The 27,817-nt window shown below is 51.4% G+C and overlaps 1 protein-coding gene across 13 annotated transcripts in view; it reads left to right on the top strand.

The window, feature by feature from the left end:
- Nucleotides 1-27,481, top strand: part of CEP112 (centrosomal protein 112) — a 315,819-nt gene extending 288,338 nt beyond the window's left edge. For 5 of the 13 annotated variants that reach the window (XM_018063957.1, XM_018063961.1, XM_018063960.1 and 2 more), the window contains 4 exons: nucleotides 1,577-1,666; nucleotides 22,748-22,849; nucleotides 26,013-26,077; nucleotides 27,045-27,476. In XM_018063957.1, the coding sequence (XP_017919446.1) occupies nucleotides 1,577-1,666; nucleotides 22,748-22,849; nucleotides 26,013-26,077; nucleotides 27,045-27,048 (261 nt within the window). In that variant the 3' untranslated portion in view covers nucleotides 27,049-27,476. Of the gene's footprint in view, nucleotides 1-1,576; nucleotides 1,667-22,747; nucleotides 22,850-26,012; nucleotides 26,078-27,044 lie in introns of all 13 variants that reach the window. The other 8 variants (XM_018063951.1, XM_018063959.1, XM_018063953.1 and 5 more) reach the window with 4 other exon arrangements.

The raw sequence follows: 27,817 nt of genomic DNA, 5'->3' as shown, positions 1-27,817 counted from the left end.
CTTATTGTATTTTAAATAGAGGTTCTTAGCCTGGGGTTCATCCATGGACAGGCTTCAGGCAACACGTGGACCCCCCTGAAACTAGAAGCACATGATAAGCACTTTTTTCCACGTGGGGAGTGACCACGTAGCATTCACCAGATGCCCCAGTGAATCTAGACCGCCGGAAGAAGGCCGAGAACCAGGGGCTCTGTCTCCATGGAGAGAAGGCTGGAGTCCCACTGCTGGGACTGTTGCTGGGCGGGGACTGAGTCGTGTTGCCCGGACCACGGCTCTTTCCCTGCCCCAGCATCTCAGTCGGGATGGCCCGTGCGTCCTCCTCCTCCACCCCAGGCCAAGCCCCGGACCTCCCGCAATGCCGCTACCGCCCTCGCCTCCCTCCTGCTCCAGCCACGACCCCAGGGTCATGTCTCTTTATCTTTCACTCTGCATCCACGTTTCAGGGCTGCGACCCGGGTCCTCGAGTGGACTGGGGCCCTGACACCGCCCCGGTCCAGTCCCCAGCATTCTTTCCCGTGTGTCTCAGCAGCCTGGACCCTGCTTCTCTGCTTCGCTGGACCCCTCCTCAGTCTAATCTTGGCAGCGGCTGAAGCGACCCTCCTAGCCCTCCAGGAGCCCCCGTCGCTGCACGGTTTTGCTTCTGTGCTCGTCACTGACATGGATCATATACTCACTGTTTGCATATTGTGTGTCCCCCGGTGTAATGGAAGCTGGTGAGAGCAGGGAGCTGTTTCGTCTGTTTTCTTTCACTGCTTCATCTGAAGGACCTATCACAGCTCTTAACCCAGAGCAGAAGCCCGGGCGTCTACCATGAATGAATTTTATTTTGAGAATTCATTCAGCATCTTCCCGTCCCATCCCTTGCGCTCTGCTCGCCGTCATTCCCCGTGTATTGTATCTGTCATCACATGGGATTGTTCAAATGGATCCTGTTTCTTTTCTAGTTCACCTCTTTACTTAAAATAGTAATTGATACAGCTTCTTTATTGAACCTTGTCGTTCCGGGGTTCCCCCAGAGCAACCTGAATGGCTACTTGGCAACTGAAAGAGTTCCCCTCTGTCTGCTTCTTACGGGCTCTTCAAATTCAGTGCTGTCCTCAGTGGCTTAATAAAGAAATGCCTTTAAGGTCGCCGTGACTTACTCAGATTACCATAGCACAATGCTGAAAAGCGTCGTGCTGGTCCAGTATCTCAGTTCCTGTGGACACAGCACGGTTCAGCGTGTAAGGGCGCCTCACAGGTGTACTGGTCCAACTACTTTAATTAGTCGTTTTACGCTTTATCACATGCTTGTGCATCTGTGCTGGGAACAGAGGAGATATTTTTATAAGATGAATGGACATCTGCTAATGTGTCTGTTTTGTAAGTTTGGAATTTTTAACACTAGTTATTGCTAAAGTAGGAAACATCTGGGCCCAATGCTGAAAGGCTGGGCTTTTTTCTGCCTGAACTGTTTGGAACAACTGTGACAGACTCGAGATCTGAGGCCGTTTTAGCACCAGTTTAGGTGGTAATTTTTAGCACCCTGAAGGGTGCTAATTTTTAATAGTTTTGTATTTGTCTTGCGCCATTTCAGGCTTTACAAGGAGAACTGGAAAACCGCTCGAAACAGGTGCGATCCATGGAGAAGCAGCTGCAGCATAAGGAGCTGGAGTCCCAGGAGCAGGTACGTGCCCACGTGGCCGCTTCGCCGGTTGACTTTCTCCAGGCCCAGGGGCTTGGGGATGGTGGCGGTCCTGTGTCCGCTGGGATGCTGTGCCTCGAGTGGCAGAATGCTCGGGCCCTGCAGCCCGTGGGCAGCCGCGGGGTCTGTCGCCTGCAGTCTGCGAGCGGAAGCCCTGCCGCTGGCTCCGCTCCCCTCGTTCCCGCGTCTCTGTGTCCCGTGCTGGTTTCATCCTAAACCAGCTCGACGGCAGCCACAGTTCCCAGCATCCTGAGCAGGCCCGGGGACACCCAGAGGCAGAAGGGGCTGCTCATGTCTGGGGTCCTGTTCTGAGCAGTGAGGGCACCTTTCCCAGGAGTAACCCCACCCCCAAGGCCACTCTTCTCATCTCATTGGCCAGAACAGGTCACATGCTAGCTGAGACCATCCAATCCCTGGTGAGAGGACAGAGGGGTCAAACTGGCCTGGACCAATCAGGGTCCACCTGGCAGGGATGGAATTACAGGAGGGAGGGCAACCTGGACCCGGAGAAGGGGACGCCCGTGTTGGGGATGTAGCCGACAGGGTCTGCTTGTTAGGATAAAGGGACACCATCATACTTAGAGACACGAATCACGCTTTCTCTTGAATTTTAATTTTCTCCTCCTTTCTTCCATTATGTTCATGAAATAAATCTAGTATAACCAGGATGATCCCGCTATGACCGTAGCTAATGACCCATTTTATTTTCTAATGAAAGGGTCTTTTTCATCCAAGTCTTTTAAATTTTACTAATTTTAAACTAAAAAGCCGACAGAGTATCAATACATATCACAAGTCTTAATGAAACTTTTAATCAATGCTTCGCCCTCGGCCTTAGCGTGCAGCATTGCTGATACCCTTCTCAGCACCACCGACGTGCGGGACAGAACCCGCCGTGGGTGTCAGCAGACACTTATGCGCTGCTGTTTCCTGTGATCCATTCAGCACAGGAATGCCGGGCCGGTCATCTTGACTCTGTGAAGAGTAGCCTGACGTAAGGCGAGTGGGGAGACTTGCATCACCTCTGGAGTTGTTGGCAAACAAGACCCCCAGGTCATGCGCGTAGCCGTGTCCGACTCTTGCTGCCCCATGGACTGTCCTCAGGCTACTCTGTCCATGGGATTTCCCAGAGGAGAATCCCAGAGTGTGTAGCCATTTCCTTCTCCAGGAGATCTTCCCCACCTTGCAGTCGAACCCTCGTCTCCCGCACTGGCGGTGGATTCTTTGCCACTGAGCCAGCAGGGGAGCCTGTCCCCCAGGTGGGGGACTGCAGAGAGTGGCAGGTGTGAGTATCTGATTGATGCTATTAATACTGGATGGACTTGACCTCCCGGAATTCATCCCCAATGTCTAACGCTCACCCGGCCTCATATGTGTATTGTGGGCGTGGCGACTGTGTAGGATATGTCTTGTATAGGGTCCATGCTGGACAGGCAATAGGATCGCAAATATGATTCTAGGATGAAAAATGAGTTGTAACTGTATTTCCCCGAGGCCTGCAAGATGAGAGACGCTGCACGAGAAACGGTACACGACCTAGTTCATTTATCCTGATAATCACCATTTGAGGCCAGCATTACACTCCCGTTTCCCTGCTGGTGCACTGCAGCTCAGAGAGGCTCAGTGACTTGCCCAAGGTCACCCAGCTGCAAAATAGTACGGGTGGGGTCACACCCTGGTTGATCTGAATTCCAAGCCTTTGCACCTGTAATGACAGTTTTTAAGTTACAGCATTTCTAGTTTAGAAATTGACACAGCAGTGACAGGGAAAGTTTATTAAGGCTGGTAGGGAAAAACCACCCCCCCAGAGAGCTGGAACGGGCAGTTAGCTCCCTGTGGCTGGAGAGCAGAGCCAACGCGGCCGCAGGTGAAAGCTCACCCCAGGGGCAGCGTGGCCTTGAGGGGGCTGGCCCAGGTCCCACTGTCGCCGAGGTCAGCTGGGCCCCCACCCCGGCCGGCTGGGCTGTCTGGAACTAGGAGAAGATGACAAGCTTCTTAAGAGCAGGAAGCGTGTTCCCTGAAGGACCAGGCCTCCTCCAGTTTGTGATAAAATGTGACTCAAGGTAAAACTCTGTTGACATCACTCTGATTCATGGCAGGACTTCACACAGAAGCCTCATAATAGACGGAGAGTAGGGGAATTAAGGAATCCCAGATGAACAGTAGGGAAGGATCAGGAACCACTTCAGTCCTGCTTTATTGACTGCTTTTTGATCATCAAAGTTGCTTTCATCTTTGTAGTGACAATAGGCTTCTAGACTGTTTCTTATACTGATTCCTGATAGCTTCTATTGGGCTCCAGTTTACCAAAGAAACGTCAGGAAATACCCCTGGGTAAAGCTGAATGTTTCCTAATCTTTGCAGCCACGAAATGCTGGGCTCTTTCCACAAGCTCCTAGGGTGTAGCTTAGCAGTTGTTTCCGTAGAACTGAAGAGCAAGTCGCGGAGTTCCTTCAGTTCATCTGTGTTTGATCTGATTTAACTTCTATTTTATCTGAATCTGACCTTTCCTTTCGTGGCACTAATAGCAGTAGTCAAAAACAATTATAAGTGTCGTAACTTACAGTCTTCAGGGTCTCGTTATGTGTGTGCTCACTGAGGGTATTTAAGGGTCTTTAAAGTGTCAAAATTGTTTGCGATTTTCTGTTTTGCATCTGCCAAAGCAATTGCAAAGTAGCAGGAGCCGACCTGACATCAGCCAAGCAACCAAAATGTGTGCAGAGCAGCCTCTTGAGACTTTTCTTCTCTTTCTTTTCAACCAGATCTTATTATCCTGATACTAGCTGCATAAGGAGTCAAAACTGAAACTGGCAGAATTGCAAAGGATAATTTCCTGGGCGTCTTTTTTTAACCTGCTTTAAAAAAAATTTAAGCTGTTTCTGTTTTTCATTTAAGAAAAATTCCTGTGTTTTAATTCTTAAAAAAAAAAAAAACTGAATGAGGCATTCTGAAAGGTGTAGTTTCTACTTAAACACAGAAAGCCGCTTCTCCTCCAGTCTCGATGGCTGGCGCTTCAGCTGCCCCGTGCCCACCTTGCCGGCATCGGCCTCTCCTCCAGCTCCTCACCCTCGGCAGGTCGGTCCCTGAGTGCCCGGGAAACCTGTGGCTGCAGAGGGTTAGTTTGCCCCTTAAGTGGCATCAGGATAACACCAGTGTAACTAGAAAAGACCAATTTTCTGTCTAAGCCAGCCTGACAGAAACAGGTGGTTGTTGCTGTTGTTTAAGTCGCAAAGTTGTGTCCGACTCTCTGCACCCCCATGTACTGTAGCCAGCCGGGCTCCTCTGTCTATGGAATTTCTCAGGCAAAAATACTGGAGTGGACAGAAACATATCTTTCCTTTAACGCATAAATAAGGAAGTAACAAGCTGGAATCAAGATTTCCAGTGGAAACAGCAACAGCCTCAGATATGCAGATGATACCAATTTAATGGCAGAAAGCAAAGAGGAACTACAAAGCTTCTGATGAAGGTGAAAGAGGAGGGTGAAAAGCTGGCTTAAAACTCGACATTCAGAAAACGAAGATCCTGGCCTCCGGTCCCATCCCTTCATGGCAGATAGATGGGGAAACAGTGGAAACAGTGACAGACTCTATTTTCTTGGGCTCCAAAATCCCTGCAGATGGTGACTGCAGCCATGAAATTAAAACATGCATGCTGCTTGGAAGGAAAGCTATGACAAACCTAGACAGCATAGTCGAAAGCAGAGACTTCACTTTGCTGACAAAGGTCTGTATAGTCGAAATGGTTTTTCCTGTGGCCATGTGTGGATGTGAGAGTTGGACTAGAAAGAAAGCTGAGCGCTGAAGAATTGATGCTTCTGAACTGTGGTGTTGGAGAAGACTCTTGAGAGTCCCTTGGACTGCAAGGAGATCCAACCAGTCCATTCTGAAGGAGATGAGCCCTGGGATTTCTTTGGAGGGAATGATGCTAAAGCTGAAACTCCAGTACTTTGGCCACCTCATGCCAAGAGTTGAGTCATTGGAAAAGACTCTGATGCTGGGAAAGATTGAAGGCAAAAGGAGAAGGGGGCGACAGAGGATGGGATGGTTGGATGGCATCACTGACTCGATGGACGTGAGTTTGAGCAAACCCCGGGGGAAAGTGAAGGACAAGGCTGCCTGGTGTGCTGGGGTCCACGGGGTCACAGAGAGCTGGACACAACTCAGTGACTGAACAACAGCAACAGGAAGGTGATTTTAAAGCCATCATCCCCTCCAGACCAGGAGTTAATGATGCCTGACTCCCGATAAGATCTGAGCAAGCGTCCTGGAGTTCCGACAGCGGAGGGGAGGCCGGGGCTCCGAGCAGACCTCACTGTGTGAGGAGGCTGAGTCCTCAGGGAGCCCGTGGCCTCCTGTGACGGAAGCGGACCGCCCACCCCGGGGCCATCGTCCATCGGACTGACCACGCTGCGAACTGAGTCTCTGCTGGGGTCACTCAGGCTCAGCCTGTGTGCGCAACCAAGTCTCCTTTTTGGGAACAACAGGGTCTCATTATTCACAGTGAGACCAGGTGATCTGCAAGCCTTTGCCAAAGTAATTCAGTAAATTGTGGAAAAGAAGGGAAGGAAAGAATTAGTCTAAAATTTTACTAGTGTTCTTAAGACTGCAAAGCCAGAGCGTGTTTATCACAGGAGCGCTACGCAACGCCAGCCTCGGACCTCAAACATAACGTAGACAATGCCGTACGCGTGACGAAGCCCGTGCTTTGAACCAGGTATTTTTAGCCTCAAACGTGTGAACCTGGACCACTCAGGTTCCCAGAAGACTCTTTTAAATAAGTCAGTGAGAGCTAGTACTTGCAGATCCAGTCAGTAAGACGCAACGCCATGCTTTTCACAAAGGATCGCCCTTTCTTCGCTGCACACGCCACTCCTGGGCCGTGTGAGGTGCTGGCCCGCGACGGGCCCTGAGAAGCAGCCTGGACGTGCGGGCCCTCCTCCGCCCTCGAGGGGCTCCCAGTGCGGTCGAGCGGAGGCGGCGTGGGGTGCAGGCTCCCGGCTGGGGTTTGACGACGTGCTTTTCCTCTTAAGGGGCTGCGAGGCTCAGGTCCACGAGGCGGGAGGTGGCCACCCTGGCCCTGCCCGCCGTCTCCCCGACCGCAGGGGAGGCTCCCTCAGGGCAGGGCCTCCGGAGCCTGTGGCCAAGTCCTTAGCTCAGACCCCAGGCCACCCGAAGACCTCGCCCGTTCTCTGGCTGGCGTGTTTCAGCAGCTGGCCGGTCTCGGTCCTCTCAGGTGTGTCCAGGCCCTGAGGTCTGGACTGTGCGTAGACTGTCCTGAAGTGTGTCGTGAAGCACTGGGCACGGTCCACCATTCAGTCCCAGCCTCACAGCAGGCAAGGCCCAGACTCCTCGGCTCACCCAGGATGGAGCCCGCTGAGCCTAGTGGCCAGTCTCGGGGCTGATCATGTGCTTCTGGGGCAGGGACAGGGGGGTCCTGAGACCCCCCATTAAGGCCTGGGGGAGGGACCAGGGGAGGCTTCAGGATGAGCACGGCCTGCAGGGGCGGGTCCACCCCGATCACGACGGGTCACGTGGCCTGTCCAGCCCTAACTGGCCTGGACATCAGGCTCCTAGAAGGTCTGTGGCCACACCTTCCCACGGGGCCCGTGTGGACATCGCGGCAGGATGCGTGAGAAACACGTCAGGAGCCAGGGAATGCGGATGCAGCACATGTGGTTACAAGTCTTCACCCAGGAGAAGGGCCCGTGAGGCGGTGTCCGCAGAAGTAAAGACACTGGTCAGGATGAGGGGCTGCGGAGAACAGGTTCCGGGTGCCCAGGGCGGTGGGGAGCCTCCTGGCCGAGGGTCCCATGGGTGAGGAGGAGAGACCAGGACGTCAGCTGTTCTCATTTCATCCATTGAGAAGCAGTGGCAGCAGCAAGCCTGGGTCTCCGCCGGCTCTGCCTGCTCTGTGCTCTGCTGGGGCCGTGGTGCCCTCCCTGGGCTCGGGGTGGGGACCCAGTCACTGCTCAGAAGGCAGTTTTCAGCCGCAGAGGACCTTTTTCTTTAACTGCGTAGTGTTACATGATTGCGTCTTTAAAGAGATCCCTCCAGCAGCAGAAGGTAAAATGAGAGATGACAAGAGCTGGATCCAGCTCCTTCTGCCGTCACACCGTTACCGCAGTATCGTTTATCCCTGAAGAGTGTGTGGGCCTCCCACGGGGCCCAGTGACCCTTGAGGGAGAAGGTGCGCGGCGGGAGGACCAGCGTCAGGGCGGTAAAGCCGTCACTGGCCGGTACCTAAAGCCCCATCAGCGCCAGGGGCCGCCAGCGAGCCTGTGCTCATGGTCAGCCTCACGGACAGACATGGGGTGCAGACAGAGGGTCAGTTAAGCAATAATCGTGACAGTTGTCGAAAGGAAGACCAGTGCTGGCTTTTACAGATGTCCAAGGCTTCAGTTCCCGTTTTCCATAATGGATTTTAAAACTTCACAGTCTTGGCTGCTGTGGGCTAACAGATCTGCAGTGCAATCTATTCGAAAGTTCCAACAGCTCAAAACTGTGTTTCATCCCGAAGCACATTATGAAAACGGGAATAATAATTGCAACAGAAATACCATTCAAAGACTTTTACTGACTTTTCGTGTTTAATGGTTATTACTCTGGCTTCTTTCAAGTAGCTTTAATAACCACAGTTTATTTACAAAATTCAGGCTGATTCCTTTGTTCCCAAGACAGCTGGTATGATACATTGTTGTAAAATGTAAGTTGTTACGAGAGACAGAACCACATTTAACTTTGGCCACATCTTATTCTCAATGAGAGTTTGAATTCTTGCCCCCTGTTTTCTGAAAAACGCTTGAAGCGTGCATTTCATCAAACCATGCCTTGTAAATCGTTATTCTAGGAGATTTTCATGGCAAAGCAAGTCAACCCACTTGTACCCAAAACCGCCACTGGAAGTCATGCACGGTGACCACAGAGCCTTTTCTGTGGCAACTCAGAGCGGCTCCGGGGGGTGAGCGGGCCCCGCGCTCCGCCACTGCTCTCCTGAGAGTCCCTCTGTGTTGGCCTTCACTCGAGGCGGGGAGGCAGGTCCCCGCGTGCCCCGCGTGTGGTTTCAATCTCCTGCTCCCGCTGACGTCCCAGAGCCAAGTGCCAGCACCGCGCCCCCTGCATCACCGCAGCTGCTCACGGAACGCGGACGGGGGATGAAGCGGGGGTCCAGCCGCCGGGTACACGGGCTCTGAACTCTGACCTGGGCTGCCGGGTTCAAAGCCAGGCTGAGCGCCCGGGGCTGGGTCTCGTTCCCTGCCGCCCATGGGGAAGGGACGTGATCACACGTTCTCACGTCTTTTGGTTTGATTTCATTTTTTTAAGGTAGTTTTGTCTTTAATTTTAGTCTTTTTTAAAATTAGTTTTTAAAATCCAAAAATAATGGATCCAAATGAGTAAATAATTGTTGTTCAGTCGCTCAGTCCTGTCCAACTCTTTGTGACCCCATGAAGTGCAGCGCACCAGGCTTCTCTGCCCTTCACTATCTCCCGGAGCTGGCACAAACTCATGTCCATTGAGCCGCAGATGCCATCTAACTGCCTCATCCTCTGTCATCCCCTTCTCCTGCCTTCAATGTTTCCCAGCATCAGGGTCTTTTCCAGTGAGTCAGCTCTTCACATCAGGTGGCCAAAGTATTGGAGCTTCAGCTTCAGCTTCAGTCCTTCCAATGAACATTCAGGGTTGATTTCCTTTAGGATTCCCTGGTTTCATCTTGCTGTCTAAAGGTCTCTCAAAAAAGCGGGAACAAAAGCTGAAAACCACCTTTGGCTGCATCCCACCTTACAGAATTGGTGGACAAGGACAGTGATCGAGCATTGGCCTGGGGGATGGAGGATCGTCCCCCAGGAAAGCAAGAAGGCTGCGTTCCTGGGCCCTGTCCTGTCAAGGCATACTTCACTGGTGGTTACTAAGCCCTTAATTCATGGAACTGAGGAAGAAAAAGCAGAGATAAAACACAGAGATGGTGAGAGAGAGTGAGTCAGCATGGTCAAGAGAGAAAAGTGTTTGATGACTGTTTATTGTGCTCGTCACATTCAGAAGAGAGTGTCAAACAGTCTAAGCCTTACTTGCAATTCCTTTTCTGCTGTGGTCCAGCCAGAAAAGATCTCCTTTTCCTGTTGAGGAAGGGCTGTTTTGAGGTAGAAGCAACGGAAACTGTTGTCGAGCGAGTGACAGAGCGGAGGTATTTCAGAGACATTAGATGCACGTCCGTCTACATCAGGAATAAAGAAGGAAGGCTGGTTTTTTTTAATACGGGGAAAATGCAGAAGTGTGAAAGACCACTTGAACATACTTTCCTTGTAAATCACCTTTTGGATTTCTGTACAGAATTGGGCTTCCCTGGTGGCTCAGACAGTAAAGAATCCGCCTGCAGTGCAGGAGACGGGGTTCAATCCCTGAGTTGGAAAGATCCCCTGGAGGAGGAAATGGCAACCCACTCTAGTAATCTTGCCTGGAGAATCCCATGGACAGAGGAGCCTGACAGGCTACAGTCCAGGGGGTCAAAAAAGTCAGACATGAGTCAGCAACTAAACAACAATAATAGCGATTTGACGTGTTATGATGCTATTTTAAATGGTGTTATTTTTTAAATTTCATTTTCTCAGTTTGTTGCTGGTACTGAAAAAGACAATTGACTTTTTGCATAGACTTCCTTTATCACATTTAGGGAACTTCTATTCTTACCAAAAATCTCTTTTCTTTTTAAAATTATAAATGGATGTTTCTTAAATGCCTCCCTTCCATCTTTTGAGATAATTGTATGAATTTTGTCCTTTATTCTAGTAATGCAGTGGACTTCATAGATTTTCTAATGCTAAATCCATGTTGCATTTCTAGAATAAGCCTCATTTGATCATGAAGACTTTCCTTTTCACCTTTTGCTGGATTTGGGTTCACTAATGTTTTGCTTAGAATCTTTACATCTATGCTTATGAATGACATTATCTTACAATTTTCTTTTACTGTGATGATCTTATTCGATTTTGGTGTCAAAGTTTGCTGGTCTCATAAGACAAACTGGAGTGTTCCCTTTTTATCTGTTTTCTGGAAGAATCTGTGTAATACTGATAATTATTTCATCCTGAAAATGTTTGGTAGATTAAGCTATCTAGGCCTAAGGATTTTTTGCTTCAGAATCTCAGTTATTTGTGGATGTGCTTTCCTCAGTGGCCGTGGTATCGGAATTTCTATTTTAGCTTCTGCCCAGTGCTCCCTTCTCTGTTTGAGACTATAATTCTATATCTGCGCATAAACAGGTGAACTCCTCACCTTCTAACTGCATTTCCTGTGCTCTGTATTGATTGTGCTTGCTTTCTTAATCTACCTTCTTCTTCACTGAGTCTCTCCTTGGCTGTGTCTAACCTGCCGCTCCACTCATTCTTAATTTTACCTGTTGTATATTCCAGAGCTAGAGTTTCTGCTTCGATCCTTGTTTAGCTTCCTGTTCTGTGCTGGAGCTCAGCACTCTTCCCCTAACTCTGTTGGACACGTCTGTTCTGGTTCTTTTAAAGTCCGGGTCTGACGGCCGTCACGTGGATCCGCGTGGTCGTCACTTCGCTGCGTCTGTTTCTCAGCTTCTGGTCACGTGGTCTTGGCTTCTCACGAGCCTATTTTTGATAGTGTGCTGGATATTTCATATAGAACTTGATGGGAATAACTGGAGTCCTAAGATGATGGTCGTTTTCTCTGGAGAGAATTTACATTTGCTTCTTGGTAGGCAGGTCGTGCCCTTTCCATCTGGAACAACCATAGTCCATTTAGGTGGGCCTCCATCTGGGGAGGGATGGTCTGTGTCCAGCTCACTGCCACTCCTAGGGTGCAGCCCAAGGGGCTCCACCCAGAAGCCTGGGTCTTACCGAGCACTCCCCTGCAGTGAGCCCTGGAGGCGGTTTATGTCTCCCTGGCTTCTTGTGAGGCTGTTGAAAGATCTGCTCAGCTTCTCAACCTCTGACAGGCCAACCTAGAATTGGCAGAGGCCCCTGTTCAAATGTCCCCAAAGCCAGACTCCCCGGTTCTCTGCATTTCTCTCCTCTCCGGGTTGGCCCCATAACCCTTCCCTGCCCTCCTGGTTCCCTGATAGCTTGAAGCAGACGTGGTAGAGACTCATTACTAGAAGCGGAAATCCACCACAGAGCTCCCTTGACTTACGATGAGGTGTCCTGATGAACCCACTGAAGCTGACAATACAAGCTGAAAATTCATCTAATATACAAAACCCACTTCTATTAGCCTGCAGTCAGGTAAAGTCACCTAACACAAAGCCTAATTTATAACAGTGTTGAATATCTTGTGCAACTTATTGAACACTGCCCTGAAAGTGAAATTCTTTCAGAATGGTTTGTCGGGACACAAAGGTTATAAGAATGTTGGCTGTTTACCCTCGTGATCACATGACTGACCGGGAGCCGCTGCCCAGCATTGCAACAAGGTTGTATCACTAGCCCTAGAAAAGACCAAAATCCAAAGTATGGTTTCCGCTGAATGTGTATCGCCTTCACACCGCTGTGAAACGGGAAACTGGAAGCCGCTCCATCATCGGTCAGGGCCGTCTGCGCCTACGTTCCTGTGAATCACTCAATCGCATCATTGCTAGCCTCTTCTGTCGACTTGGTTTTCTGATTTGATCTACAGAAATTCAGTTTCACATGAACTCTACTAGTGATCTGTTAAATATGCTGCAAGTGCTTTCTCTAGTTGCTTGCCTTTAATCTCTTTATCCAGTATTTTAATTTTTGAGAGCTTTATCTTCTGTTTTTTCCTTTATGATTTCTAAGCTTGCTTAGGAAGGTCCTCCCTCCCCCAGGATTATAAAATATATTCTCTTTTATTTTTTCCATTATTATTGAGTTTTGTTTTATGCATTTTGACTCTCTAATCCACCTCAAATTTACTGTCATATACCACATGGTATGAGGATTAAAATAGAATGTTCCCCCAAGGAGAGGCCCATTCTCTCATCTGTGGACCTTGTGAATATATACATCACACGGCAGAAGGGAGTCTGCCGAGGCAGCTGAAGTGAAGAGCCGGTGAGCGTGAAGCAGGGGCGGTATCTCGGATCACGCAGGCAGTGAGCTCAGTCTAAGTACGTGGCTACATCAAGGGCAGAGGCCCCTCTGGCTGGAGGCAGAAGGCAGTGACCGAGGTGGGGCCAGAGAGCTTCAGAGAGGTGCAGGGCCCAAGGGAGGGCCCAGGGGACACCCAGCAGGGCGGGGGGCGTCGCTCTGCGGGGAACTGAACTCTGTGCACAACCTCAAAGATCACCTCCAGGTGAGAGTCTGGCCCTCACTTTCTGCCTCACGAGACCAGAGCAGAGGGGCCAGGAGCCCCTCAGCCTTCTGGAACTGGGGGGTGCTGGGCTTGTGCTGTTTCAAGCTGCTATGTTTGTGGTTGTTTGTCACAGCAACCCTAGAACTGGTACAGGGATCTTAATTTATTTCCAAAAATATACCCAGTTATTGGAACCGTTTATGGACTGAGATTATTTACTGGAAATGCTGCTTTGTCGACAGTGAGATTTTCCATTTGTACGTGAGTCTGCTTGGGACTTTGTATTCTTTCCTGACCATCAGCTTCCTGTGCCAAGATGAGTCACAGGGTATGGTGTGCGGAGGCATGGATTCCGGAGCCCCAGGGCCAGGGTTCAGATCCCAGCTCTGCCACTGCCACGCCCCACAAACCAGCTTACTTTTTTGGTCTAGGTTTCCCCGTCCTGAAAATGGGTTAATAATTAAACCCACCTCATAAAACCGTTGAGAAGCTGTCGGTTGCTACATGTAATCCGCTCACAACGGCACTGTGCACAGCCGCTTGCCATCTGTAGGGAACACCTTCTCGTCATTGTTTAGGATTGTCTTACGCATCCTTGAGCATCAGTACTTTCATACGAGTCTCACAGTACCTTACATGTTTTAAAATCTCCCCGAGGGTTGGGTTAGAATCACTCTTGCTGCACTTCACCCATCAGTGTTTGTTTGGAGAACTGAGGCGTTTGCATCTGTCTGCGTTTCACTGGGCCTCCTTCATATCTTCAGTTCATTGGGCATCCTTCCGAATCTTCAGTTCACTGGCCCTGCTTCGAATCTTCAGGACAGCTGAGCTGTCTTCTCCTATGGACAGTGTACCTGTCTTATTGGGTTCACACCCGAGTGTGTCACGGCAGCGTTCCCTTTGGCGCAGGCATGGACTGCCAGGCGCTCCCTTCGTTTTCTCTGAACAGTTGTCCCTGTTTTCAGAGACACCCTGACATTGTCTGAATATACCCAGCCCAGCCAGAGCAGTGTGTTGTCTATCGCTTCACTCTTTTTCACGGCTGAGAAGCAGTCCGCGGCGTGTCTGCGGCCCGTCTTCTCTACCCCGTCGTCTGTCGGGGGACCCTGAGGCTGCTCCCGTGTCCTGGCCGCTGTAAACAGTGCCGCTCTGAACACTGGGGTGCGTGTCTTTTCCGGGTATGGTTTTCCCTGGGTATATGCCCAGGAGGGGGCTTCAGGGTCATACGGTAGCTCCATTTTCAGTTTGCTGAGGAGCCTCCACTCTCTCCTCCACAGAAGCTGCGCGAGTTCACATTCGCACCTGCAGCGCCAGGCCCCCTTCCCGGTGCCTGAGAGTTCCCGCGTTCTGTGACAGAGTCTGCGGGGTTTGGAGCCACGGCTTCATTCTAGCGACCTGTGTGCGTGCTTGTCCTTCCCGCTGGACTGAGGTGCCCATGAGGGCGGCGGGTGTGATGTGGTAGGAATGCACACACAGGTGCATCCACATGTGTGCCGGCACACACACACACACACGCGTACACATGCAGTGTGCACGTGACACGCGGGGAGCCCCTCCCACGTGGGGCACAGCACCGTCACTCCCTCGGGTCCCACGCGCTGGCGGGCAGCCGGGGCAGCCTCCACGCCTGTCCTCGGCCGAGCGCCAGCCCGTCCTCCGTGGACCAGCAGTGCTGGACCGCGAGCAGGGGAACGAGTGACATTCCAGCAGCAGCAGAGCGGGAGGCGCCCTGCCAGCCCGCCCGGGAGACGCCCTGCCGGCCCGCCCGGGAGGCGCGGCCGTGGGTCTGCCTGGCGGAGTCGGAGGCGCTTGATTCCTTGTCAGCCTCTGAAATCCCAGGAATGCTGCTCCTCAGAAGCTACATGCACTTGGGCAGTTTAAGGGTTTTCTTTGCCTTCGTGATTATGAATTATATGGACTCTGAGTAGTTAACTACAAACTGAGGGTTTTCCAGGTTGGGGATTGGAGTTATGAGAAGAAAACTGCTGAAATACAAGTTACTGGGGAAACAAGGGCCTGGGTGTGGGTAGGAGGTTCCAGACCTAGAGTCGCACTTACTGTGCGTGTTGGACACTGCACACCTGGAGGCCCCAGCTGGTCAGGAGCAAGGCCCAATGTGAGAGCTGTTTACAAATCAAAAATAAAATTTCCTAAATGGGCTCGTCACCAACTTTTATTTTATTGAAATGCAGTGACATCCCTAAGTGTCCTGGGTGCAGGGCCCCATCTGAAGGGCAGGGAGCTGCTGGGCAGACCTTCCCAGGTGGAGGGAGACCCTGCAGAGCCCCGCCGCATGGCCTCTGACACTGCCTCCATCTTTGAGGTTCTGCAGGTTTATCCTCAATGTTCAAATATCAGAGCTCATCTTCATCCCCTTTCCATGTTGTTTGGATGTATGAAATTTAACACAGACCTGAAATATCAATAACCTCAGATATGCAGATGACACCACCCTTATGGCAGAAAGTGAAGAAGAGCTAAAAAGCCTCTTGATGAAAGTGAAAGAGGAGAGTGAAAAAGCTGGCTTAAAACTCCACATTCAAAAAACTAAGATCATGGCATCCAGTCCCATCACTTCATGGCAAACAGATGGGGAAACAATGTAAACAGTGGCAGACTTTATTTTCTTGGGCTCCAAAATCACTGCAGATGGTGACTGCAGCCATGAAATTAAAAGATGCTTGCTCCTTAGAAGAAAAGCTATGACCAACGTAGACAGCATATTGCAAAGCAGAGACATGACTTTGCCAACAAAGGTCCATCTAGTCAAAGCTATGATTTTTCCAGTGGTCACGTATGGATGTGGGAGTTAGACCATATTGAAGGCTGAGTGCTGGAGAACTGATGGTTTTGAACTGTGGTGCTGGAGAAGACTCTTGAGAGTCCCTTGGGCTGCAAGGAGATCAAACTAGTCCATCCTAAAGGAAATCAGACCTGAATATTCATTGGAAGGACTGATGCTGAAGCTGAAACTCCAACACTTTGGCCACCTGATTCAAAGAACCTACTCATTGGAAAAGACCCTGATGCTGGGAAAGATTGAGGGCAGGAGGAGAAGGGGACAACAGAGGATGAGATGGTTGGATGGCATCACCAACTCAATGGACATGAGTTTGAGCAAGCTCCAAGAGTTGGTGATGGACAGGGAAGCCTGGCATGCTGCAGTCCATAGGATTGCAAAGAGTTGGACATGACTGAGTGACTGAACTGAACTGTTCCTAGAATTAATTACCACCCTAAATCCCCAGTAATTTTAGTCACAGTTTTAGTCAATCCTATAACAGATACCAACTCAGAAAATACTGCTTTATTCCCCCACCTATTGCCCTGAAACTGTGGTCACTCCAGTTCCCTGGGTTTCTCCAAGTGGCTCCCTGGGCGTTTTCCTAAGCTCGTTCAACCACTTGCCTCCTGGACTTCTGGGCTTCAATTCTGTCAGGTCGGATTTAAATCTTGGTCAAGGCTTAGTGGGCCCATCTTTGTCCTCTGTTTCAGAAGTATTATAGAGGTCACGACACTGGTACAAAGAAGTGACTCCAGCATCTGGTTCCTAGAGGCAGCGCCAGGCGTGGGTTCCCCCTGAGGCTGCAGCCTGGCCCACCCCGCACGCCCCAGGTGCCCAGAACCAGCCGTGTGCTCTAGGTGCTTCCGGGCCAGCGGTGCCGGACCAGGTGTGAAGTGTTTTCCAGACGCTCCTCCGACTCCATGTGACATCCCCTCAGACCAGGTGCCCGTGCTTAAAGAATACCCTGAGAATCCAAAGGGAAGAAAGGTCGTGCTTCGTTCACGTGACCTCTGCGATGAGGGGAGAAAAGTGCAGAGGAGCGAGGGCCTGGAGTCAGCCTCTGCCGCTCATTCGGGAGCGCTCAGGGGTGAGTGCGCTTCCGTTCATCGGTTGGAGTTCCCAGTGTTTGTTCCTAGTGCTTTAGAGTGAAAACAGAGGCGACCATTGGAATTTCTCTCGTGAAGCCAGTCAGTGGTTTTGGGGAGATCGGGCAAGGCTTGCTGCGAGGGGACCCGTCCTTCAATCGCGGCTCTTCGTCTGTTCGTACCTTGCTCGCGGCGGCAGGAGCCACAGAGAGCACTCAGCCCTCCGCTTGAGGTCCGTGAACCGGGGCACTTTCTGTGCACATCTCCGCCAGGCGGGTCCCGGGCAGGCCGCTGGCCGACCACCAGCGAGTGGGCTGCTGGGCACAACGGTCTCTCGTCAATGAAGGCGTGTGGGCAAGGCCCCGACGGTGCCCAGAGAAGAGAGGAGCAGAGAGGGGCCGCCGAGGCCGCGGCGGGAATTTGTAGCTGACCCCATCAAGACTGTGTGTGTGTGGCGGTCGTCGTTTGCTCTCTGCAGCCTCTGGTGAAGAAAGCAGGCTGCAAGGGGCGCCCAGAGCTGGAGTCTGGCCCAGAGGCCCAGTGGAATGAGTGTGTCCAGTCTGGCTGAATCAGCAAGAGAGGTGGGGGAGCACTCCCCCTTACTGGGAGCAGGGACGCTAGGTGGGCAAGGAGGCTGGCGACAGCGGCGGCTCGGTCAGGCTGAGCCCCCCGGGCCGTCAGCCAGCGCCGCGTCGTCACCGGGCATCCTCGTCCCCGGCTGCACGGCCGGGCCGGCTCGTCATCGGGCACACAGTCCAGGCCCTGGCAGTTTTCACGTAATCCAGTAGAAATAGCTGCTTGAAACTCACACTGGCTTAAACAATGAGAATGTTTTGTTCCGTGTAACTGAGACGCAGTGCTGGCTTCAAGGGAGGCCTAATCCAATTACTCAAGTTATGTGACCAAAAGCCAGGGGCTCGCGCTCCGTTTTGAGGCTGTTTCCTTATCGTTGGCTCCATTCTCGGCGAGTTCTCTTCCTTGTGGTTGTGGGACGACCGCGAGCAGCTCCTGGCCTGCATTTCCAGGCTCACACCACAGAAGAGGAAGCGCCTGTCCCCGCCGCTCCTGTGTCACAGCCCGCCCTCCATCCTGGCCAGACCTCGAACAGTGGGCAATGCCAGGCCGCCCGAACGGGGTTAATGAAGCTGGCCTCTCCCAGGTCCCGAGGTCTGAAGACAGGGCTGAGCTTGGGAGAAAACTCCAGCCGCTTCCACATGCTGGGCCTCAGACCCCAGGTCCCAGCAGCGGGGGAGGGCCCGGCTTGCCAGGGAGCCGGAGGGCCAGGGGCCAGCAGAGCAGGCGTTGCAAAGCCTGTGATATAGCAACAGAAGTCACTGAAATCGAGGAGGTATTATGGAAAGATTTTCCATAGTTGGGAGCAGGGAAGGTGTTGGCATAATGCAGGGTAAAATAGTATCTTTATTCCAAAATCTCAGACTTGTTGCTGCCAAAGTGAAAGTGAAAGTCACTCAGTCGTGTCCAGCTCTTTGCAACCCCATGTTCTATACAGTCCATGGGATTCTCCAGGCCTGAAGACTGGAGTGGGTAGCCTTTCACTTCTCCAGGGGAATCTTCCCAACCCAGGGATCAAACCCAGGTCTCTTGCAATGCAGGTGGATTCTTTACCAGTTTAGCCACAAGGGAAGCCCAAGAATACTGGAGTGGGTAGCCTATCCCTTCTCCAGGGGATCTTCCCAACCCAGAGATCAAACCAGGCTCTGCTGCTTTGCAGGTGGATCGTTTACCACAGAGGCAGCAGGGAAGCCCGAGTCAGTGCTCAATGCGTGGGCAAGGACAGGGCAGGGAGGGAGCTGCCTGGAAGTCTCAGTCACCACTCAAGTTGCCCAGAGAGATGCTCCTGAGAGCAGCCACCACCAGTCACAAATAAAGCAAGCACACACCTCAGAACTCCATCCGAGGAAGAAAAGACCCTTGCTGTTTGTCTCCACATATAGATGAGATCGCTAAAATGTTCACCATAGTATGTTTTACCTGAAGGGCAGACAAACAGGCAGAAGGACCGTGTGAATCACTGTTGGTCACATTGTCAGCACACACTGTTGAGGGTCTTTATTTCTAATTTTGGAGAGTGATGTTTCTCTGTCACTGAAGTCGAGAGAAACACTGTGCCACGGAGGACGGAGCAGCCCGCTGCCCCCAGCGCTGGCAGAGGGCTTTCTTCTTTACTCTCCACAACGAGTTCTTCTCAGACGTCATCTGAATGCATTTCTAGATCTCAGTACATTTTTAATACAAACAAAATCTTCCTGCTCTGGATTTGACCTTTGTTGACCTTTGTGTGTTTTAAAGAAGATGTGGGCAACAGTTTTGTGAAGAATGCACAGAGACGTTCGTGGAGAAGCACGTTGGTGAGAATGATGATGAGGAAGACGAGGCACCTCCTTCCTGCTCGACCAGCACACGAGCTCCTCTCCCAGCGCTGTCTTAGGGTCGTGTGGGTTGTGTCTGAGCCAGGAGCAGCACACTCAAGGCTTTTAAAGAGAGTTTAACCAGACTGTTTCTAACAGAAATTCTACTCTCAGGCCTGTCCAAATGGACCAAGCCAAGGCACTGGTTTATCTGATCTGTAAAAACAGAAACTGCAGCTTCTGTTTTTTTTGGTTTTTTTTTGGCCCCACCACAAGGCAATTCAGGACCTTAGTTCCCCTAGCAGGGATCAAACCCTCAGCAGTGAAGGTGCAGATGCCAAACCACTGGACCACCAGGGACGTCACCAGAACCCCACCCTGTCTCGAAAGCCTGAAGGTGGACTGCCCTCTGGCCCCCATTTCCTGTCTCACCTGGCCCAGGTGTGGTGCTGGCCGCAGGCGCCCAGCTGTGTGTCTTCGGGTGAGCTCTGCTTCCTGTGGACCCCAACGCATGTTCAGAGGTTGGCAGAGACGCCTTTTGCGGTTTTCAGTCACTCAGTTGCCTCCTACTCTTTCAGGCCCCGTGGACTGTAGCCCACCAGGCTTTCCTGTCCATGGGTTTTCTCAGGCAAGGGTATTGGAATGGGTTGCCATGCTCTCCTTGAGGCAAGATGAAATGATAGGTTTGGTCAAAGGGTGCTGCAGAAGCAACAGTGAATCACAGCTGCCCCGCTCACTCCCCCACCTCAACATTCAGGAAAATCACTCCCATGCAGAAACTGGCCCATTCAGAAATGAAAATTTCACCGTTTTTAAGAGAAAGGAGTTAGCGTAAGATCCTTGTTAGACTGAGAGAGAAAGAATATAAGCAAAAATCAAACTAGAACATAGACCAAATGGGAAATTACCCAAGAAGCAGGGAAAAGGTTCAAATTACAGTTCTTTGAAACAAATAGTTCTTCGTAATGCAAAGCATTTAAAGAACACACTGATATGCCTCTGTTTCTTTCTGAGAGAGAAAGTGGACAGGATCGGTTTTGTACCAGCCAAGCTGTGTTTCACACGGACAGGTTGTGGGCAGACACTGCAAACGAGCAGGGACAGAGAAACTGGAGCGAACGTGAGCAAGTTTAAAGGCGGGCGGTCGGGGCTTCCCTGGTGCCTCAGCGGTGGAGAATCTGCTCCCAACACAGGGCGAGGGGACACAGGTTCAATCCCACATCCCACATCCCACAGAGCAGCTAAGCCCGTGGGCCACAACCACTCTAGAGCCCAGGAGCCTCACCTGCCGAGCCCATGTGCCTACAGCCCCTGCTCAGCAGCGAGAAGCCAGTCAGTGAGATGCCCACACACAGCACCTAGAAAGTAGCCCTGCTTGACCCGACTGGGGACACCCTCGTGGCAGCACAGGCAGCAACGGATGCACACAATTGTTCCATAAAATGAAAAAGAGTAGCAGCTCAAGATTCCAGAGCCAGCACTGAATGATAAAAAAAACAGCCAATATAGCGTAGCCTGTGAGGCCCTGCTAAGGTTGCCCCTAAGGTCTGATTTACAGTCATGTGTTTCTCTTGGTGTTTGTCTTTCATTTAAGTCTGTTGACAGATGTTACTATTGGACTTAAGTCCAAGAAGATAAAATGGGAAGAATCAAACATTTCATCAGTGGGGAAGATCATATTCATCCTTTTTCTTTTCCCTTTGGATATAAATCACAAGATTATAACATACCTCAAAAAATACTTTGCCAAAAATTCTAAAAATTACATTCAAGATCACTTGCCGTAGGACTTGAGTAGGTAGGAAAATGAACCATTAGAGCACATTTCTTCCTTAATTTAGTCGAGTGTAAGAGACTTGGAATTAAAGGCTAGTAGTTTTAACGTGCTCAAGATGTCCATTGACTTGTCTAACTGAACTCAGTTGCACTCACTTTCATAGTCTGGGGCCTGTTTCCAGGTGTGTCCAATGAATCATCTGTGGGGTGCACTGCAATCCAGCTCTAATACTCAGTTAAGTCCCCACAACACATGCGACAAATTTTCAAATTCCATAGCATCTCAGACTAGGAGAAAGAGAAGTAAACAGCTGGAGAAAGACAGCAGGAAAGACACTCACACTCAGACTCACACACAGACACGCCTCTCCATCCTGCTCGGACACAGGCTCCCGGACTGTCCTCCACACACAGACACGCCTCTCCACCCTGCTCGGACACAGGCTCCCGGACTGTCCTCCACACACAGACACGCCTCTCCACCCTGCTCGGACACAGGCTCCCGGACTGTCCTCCACACACAGACACGCCTCTCCACCCTGCTCGGACACAGGCTCCCGGACTGTCCTCCACACACAGACACGCCTCTCCATCCTGCTCTGACACAGGCTCCCGGACTGTCCTCCACACACAGACACGCCTCTCCATCCTGCTCGGACACAGGCTCCCGGACTGTCCTCCACACACAGACACGCCTCTCCATCCTGCTCGGACACAGGCTCCCGGACTGTCCTCCACACACAGACACGCCTCTCCATCCTGCTCGGACACAGGCTCCCGGACTGTCCTCCACACACAGACACGCCTCTCCATCCTGCTCGGACACAGGCTCCCGGACTGTCCTCCACACACAGACACGCCTCTCCATCATGCTCGGACACAGGCTCCCAGACTGTCCTCCACACACAGACATGCCTCTCCATCATGCTCGGACACAGGCTCCCAGACTGTCCTCCACATACAACACGCCTCTCCATCCTGCTCAGACACAGGCTCCCAGACTTCCCTCCACATACAACACATCTCTCCATCCTGCTCTGACACAGGCTCCCAGACTGTCCTCCACACACAGACACGCCTCTCCATCCTGCTCGGACACAGGCTCCCAGACTTCCCTCCACCTTCAGTGCCTGTTTGTAGCTTGACGAGCCACCATCTTCTTGACGAGCCCAGTGGCCACCCATTAGCAGAATAAGACCTGGATGTATTCTGGAGGCAGAGGGAAACTCGTGAATCAGACACGCTCGTGGTGCCGAGGGTGCTCTACTCTGGTCTGCGTGTTCGGGGACACTTGGAGACGTGGCTGTGCAGGTTTTCCTTCCCTTGTTTCTTTGTAATCGTGGCGGTACCAAGCACCCAGGCACCGAGACAGTGGGGGGAGTGTCTGAGCCGCCTGGCCACACGCTATGGGTTGTCCGCACACACAGCGTAGCGTGACCACCATCCACTCCCCAAACGAGAACAGGATGTAGGGACAGCATCGTGTGTGCATCGTGAGAGCAGAGGACGAGTGTTTTCCTTCCTTTGTGCTGAAACTGTGCTAGCAAGGATTTTAGGCAAACAAAATGCTGTTGCAGGGACTGCCTCTCGCAGACTCTCCAGGACTACTGGGTGCCTTTCCAGTTTGTGACTGCGCTTCCCCGTATCGCATGCCAGTTGTCTGGCTTCTGACCTGATGTAACAAGCTTACCTTTGTAATGATATTTTTCAGTCATTTCTTAAATTCAAACCAGTCATTTCTGTGGTTTAAAAAAAAATTGCTGTTCTTTTCACTCTAGATAACTTACATACGACAAGAATATGAAACAAAATTTAAAGGGTTGATGCCGGCATCCCTAAGACAAGAACTTGAAGACACCATCTCCTCCCTAAAGTCACAGGTAATTACTAGAAGTCAGGAATGTCCTGAGGGCTCAGGTGGCATGCATATTTTAATTAATAAGCTTACTTGTGAATTGGTGCCAGAAATCAATGTGGTGTCATGGAATAACCTGGTACCCAGGATGAAGTGTTTTGTGTTTTGGGGAGGTTTTAGAATTTTTCTGACCATTTTAAGAACTCTCTGCTTGATAAGACTTTCTTGAAAGCATCCTTGAAATTGAAACGTTCAGTTATGGTTACTTTTATTTACAGTCCACATTCCAATACAGACTCACCCTTTTATTCTTGGTACCAGGCCTGAAATGGAATCACTTAGCACGTTGCTAACTTCTTATGATGTGAATGTGCGAAGCAGTAAAACACAGGGCTAGGTTAGAAGTGCTTTTATTCTGATGTATTTATATGATTATTAGAGATAAGAAGATGCATTTTAAGATCAAAGCAAGGTAATGACACGGCGTTCAAACAGTTTAGTTAAAGATATCTGCTGAAACGTGTGATTCTTGGTAGTTCATAAAAAATAAAATTGACTTCAGTTTTGATACTAATTCAGTTTTGACATTAATTCAGTTTTGATACTAATTCAGTTTTGATACTAAAACTTCCTGGGCTTCCCTGGTGGCTCAGCGGTAAAGAATCCCCCTGCCACTGCGGGAGACTCAGATTTGATCCCTGATTTGGGAAGATCCCCTGGAGGAGAAAACAGCAGCCCACTCCAGCATTCTTGCCTGGAGAATCTCATGGACAGAGGAGCCTGGTGGGCTGCAGTCCATGGGCTCGCAAAGACTCAAACATGACTCAGTGGCTGAGTATGAGTGCAAAAAACCTCCTACATAAGTTTTCTCTAAAACACGTTTTATAAATTGCTGTATATATTTTATAGATACATAACTTTTTAGACTTTAGATGGGTACTTTTTAAAAAATCAAATGCTTTAACTCAGTATGAGACAAGAGTTCACATATTCCCATTTCTAAAACACTTAGAAACTTAAAACATACTTTTTTTCCCTGGAGAAGTTCTGCAAGAGAAAAATTTCTCTGCTTTCTGTGCCAAGAACAGTGCCTGCCACAGAGAAGGTGCCCAATACATATATTTACAAAGAAAACTAATCACCCAGTTTAAGGACACTCACATCGTCTGTCTGCATGTGAGAGGCGGATGCGTGGTGCATGGCAGCTGTGCCTTTCCGGGTCCCTCAGTAAAAGCCTCTTACCTCAAGATGAGAGGCCCATTCCATCCATCCCTGTGCTACGGCTGGCTCCCACTTGTGGAGCTAAGGAGTCTGGCCGTACTCACGCCTACCAACAGAAGAGTGTTAGCCTGGAAGGGGCTGCGCGCATGCTCACTCTCTCAGGCATGTCCGACTCTGCGACCCCAGGACTGCAGCCCTCCAGGCTCCTCTGTCCATGGGATTCTCCAGGCAAGAACACTAGAACAAGATCCTCCTCCAGGGGATCTTGCCCACCCAGGGATCAAACCCGCGTCCCTGCCTCCTGCGTTGCAGGTGGATTCTTTGCCCCTGAGGCACCAGGGAAGCCCTTAGCGAGGGCCAGGTCACCTTTACTTACGTGAGAAGCTCTCCTTCAGGTGCGTTCTCCCTGCAGTGCGTAGGAGCCCTTCCTTGGGGCCGGCTGTGTGGGACCTAGCACCTTCAGAGGAGTTGTCGTTTTAGAAAGACAGAAATCTGATCTCCACCTGCAGAACTTCTGTCACCAGTCATATCATTCACTGTAACAGAAGTGCTTCAGCGCCTAAAACTGGATGTTGGCCCAGAAGGCAAGGGCTGTCGGCCGCATGTGGGCCCCAAGTCAGCAGCTGCACAGCAGAGTCCCAGGCCAGACAGGAGGAAGATTCGGTTTGAAAGCACAGGTGCCCATGTTTGTGAAAATTGTTGGAATTCTGATCGCAAAGCACGGTGGGGGCAGGGAGGTGGACATCCATGGACCTTGGGAACTGTCCCGGGGCGCGCTGGAGCAACAGGTAAACTTGAGGCCAGGGTGAGGCGTGCACCCCTTGAGACGAGCCCCGCACACTACTCCTGCAGGCAGGCTTTCTGCTTTGCCAGCTGGCCTCTCCTGCGTAACTGTGGCTCAGGAGCCACCGTCACCATGCTTTCCGTTCAGACCAGGGGCGAGAGTACACAGTCCCGAAGTGATCGGATGCCGCCGACTCTGGTTGCCTTCAGCGGCAGTATCAGTCATCAGAAAACGACCCCTGCGTGGTTGTACACAGTGCCTTTGCGTTTCCACCCGACACAGGTGTCTTTAATCATGCAGTGGCGGAGCCGGAGCTTTGCGCTTCGGGACCCTGCGGCCGCGCCCTGCAGGCCTGGGGGCAGCTCAGGTCCCCACGCCCCTCGCCCCAGCTCTACTGGCGGGCTCTCAGGGCAGGGGCCACGGGAGGTACCAACCCAGAGCTCCGTACTAGGCACCTGCCCCAGCATCAGTCGCTTCGTGACATCTCATGACCTTGGCAAGTGGCTGTCATTCACCCCAGGTCACAGGCCGTGGGAGCCACGCCAGGAACTGAGCCCAGGTTGGCCTCATCCAAGCACCGTGCACAGCAGAGCACCGCCTCTGCAGCCCCAGGGGGTCCCGGCAGGCGGCGGGTTGCTTCCTGCTCACTCGTTCCTTCCGTCAGCAGCTGGGGGTGCCAGCCACGTCTCTGCCCTGAAAAGGAGACGGGGGCACACAGAGGTTCCCATGCCACCCACCCCACACAGAAGGGCTCTTGCACAGGCAGCTGGATAAGTGCTAACAGAGCAGGAGAACACAGAACGGGGCAGCTGACCGGCTCGCAGCCAGAGGCGTCGAGGTGGGCCGGAGCCGAGACCCTGAGCCCAGGACTGGGCCGTAGGCAAGAGGCCTGTGTCAAGGCCAGCGATCAGGAGGACATGGGGCGGAAGGCGGTGATGGAGGAGGCGGAGACGAAGCCGCCAGGACCGGCGGCCCCCTGGTCTCTGCGGCTCGGGCTGTGGACCCGCCTCTGCAGCCTCTGACGGCGTGTGGGGGGCGAGGGGGAAGACGGGGGCGGATGTGGTCAAACATGGAGCTGCAGCATCAGGTTCCCAGGGGCCTGTGTTTCACCTGGGGGTCAGCAACCCTCCATGTCGCCGAGGAAACTGCCCGCGCCTCCTCTCACCTGGGGCCTCTTTTCCAGGTTAACTTCCTGCAGAAGCGGGCGTCTGTCCTACAGGATGAGCTGACCGCCTACCAAAGCAGAAGGTACGGCTGCCCGTGGGTCTCCTGACCAGTCTGCGTTTCACCTGGGGGTCTCCTGCCTGGGAGCTAGTCTTCATTAAAAGGCACAAACCTACGAGTGTTAGAAAAAGACTAATTTTTAGTAAAGTGCCTGTACTGGAGGAGCCCTCCCCCCACCCCAGTGTCATCTTCATGCTCGATCAGCGCCGCCCAAACAAGGGTCAGCGGCACCTGACGGGCCTGGGCTGCAGCAGGGTCAGGACAGGATGTGCTCTGCAAGCCCAGCTGCAGCTCAAGGAGCAGGTCTCCCTCCTGAGACGGTGGGCTGACGCGGTCCTGGTCGCCCACCACTTCAGGGCCCACTTCCCCTGCGCTCAGCATGGACACAGGAGCTCCCAGCCCCAGAGATAAAGGCTCAGTGATGTCACCATGCTGGCCAGGACCCCAGTGTCCCCAGGGCCCCCCTCTCAGGAACGGAGGAGACCGTTCTGGTCAAAGGTTCTCGAGACGTCGCTGACCTGGGTTGCGTTTACCTGCCCCAACAGCCCTCCCCCTGTTCAGTGAAAAGCTGAGCCATTTGTCTGTCCCTGAATTAAAAGTAAAAACCCCGGAGACGCTGCCATTCGTGACTCCAGTAAACGACAGCGGCCTACTGTGCCACTCGGGAGCGTGTTCAGTGTCTCGCCACAGCCTCTGAGGGGAGAGAATCGGAGAAAGCATGCACACACACACACACCTGAAACTAACACAGCACTGTAAATCAGCTAGACTTCGATTGTTTTTAGAAAGTGAAAACTTCGTGACTGTTGACTTTTCAAAAGCTTCTGTTCCTTGGTATAGAGAGGACTTGATCCTTCTGGGTGTTGGTGTTGAAGTTTTGACATCAAGCAGCCCTCCCACCCCACATCCAGCTCCTCCTGAACTAGAGCATATGTGACTTCGGATGGGCCTGGACGCCAAGGAAGCCCTAACTCTGGGTTCTGCCTTTCAGGTGACCGTGTGGAGACCCCCCGGGTCACCCCGGAGAGAGCAGTGGATCCAGCCGTCCCAGCTGCACTGCACGTTTCTTCCAGCAGGTTTGAAGATTCGGATATTGTTTCAGTAAACTGTGAGACCAGTGGCATTTTTTTGATACTTCAGTGTAATTAAGATCATAAAGACGTCCATCACTCACACAGCAATGGCTGGTTTTGTGTGGCTGCCTTTTTTTTTTTTATTTTAACATTCCTTTATTTCCACTTTCCATATTTGTGTGCATTTGAGTGTGTCCTGAGAATTGCTGGTTTGGGAAAAAGATGATTCGTTGCAGTGCCTCATGGATGCCTTTGCATAGAATTTTACCAGTTGCCGCTGCTCCTAATCACGTCTGTAGCATATCAGTATTTTTAACATGTTTGCATTATCTTCATGTTCATATATTATTAAAATATTATTTTGTACTTATCAATTTTATTTCTACATTTTTATTGCACCTCATATGCTAGACTAAAGATGACATGGTATTTTTTCTCTGGAAAATACTGACCATCTCAAATCGTGCTATGGGGAAAAAATATCTTATGTCAGGTCAAAGATCACACTGATACGTAGCGTGTTTCTTTAGAATAAAAATCGCTGAGTCAACTGACATGAGTCCAAGTCCCTGTCACGTTGGTCTCCAATCTCATCTGGCCTCTAGAGGCGGATTAGGGTACGACTTTTTGTGGCAGCTGTGGTTTTACTGTTACCTGCTTGATCTCTGATTTTATGGCTGTGGTTCAATTA

This window comes from Capra hircus, chromosome 19 (genome assembly GCF_001704415.2).
Source record: "Capra hircus breed San Clemente chromosome 19, ASM170441v1, whole genome shotgun sequence".
Taxonomy (NCBI): Eukaryota; Metazoa; Chordata; class Mammalia; order Artiodactyla; family Bovidae; genus Capra; species Capra hircus.
The sequence above is the reverse complement of the archived record's forward strand: the minus strand, read 5'-3'. Positions and strand labels throughout refer to the sequence as shown.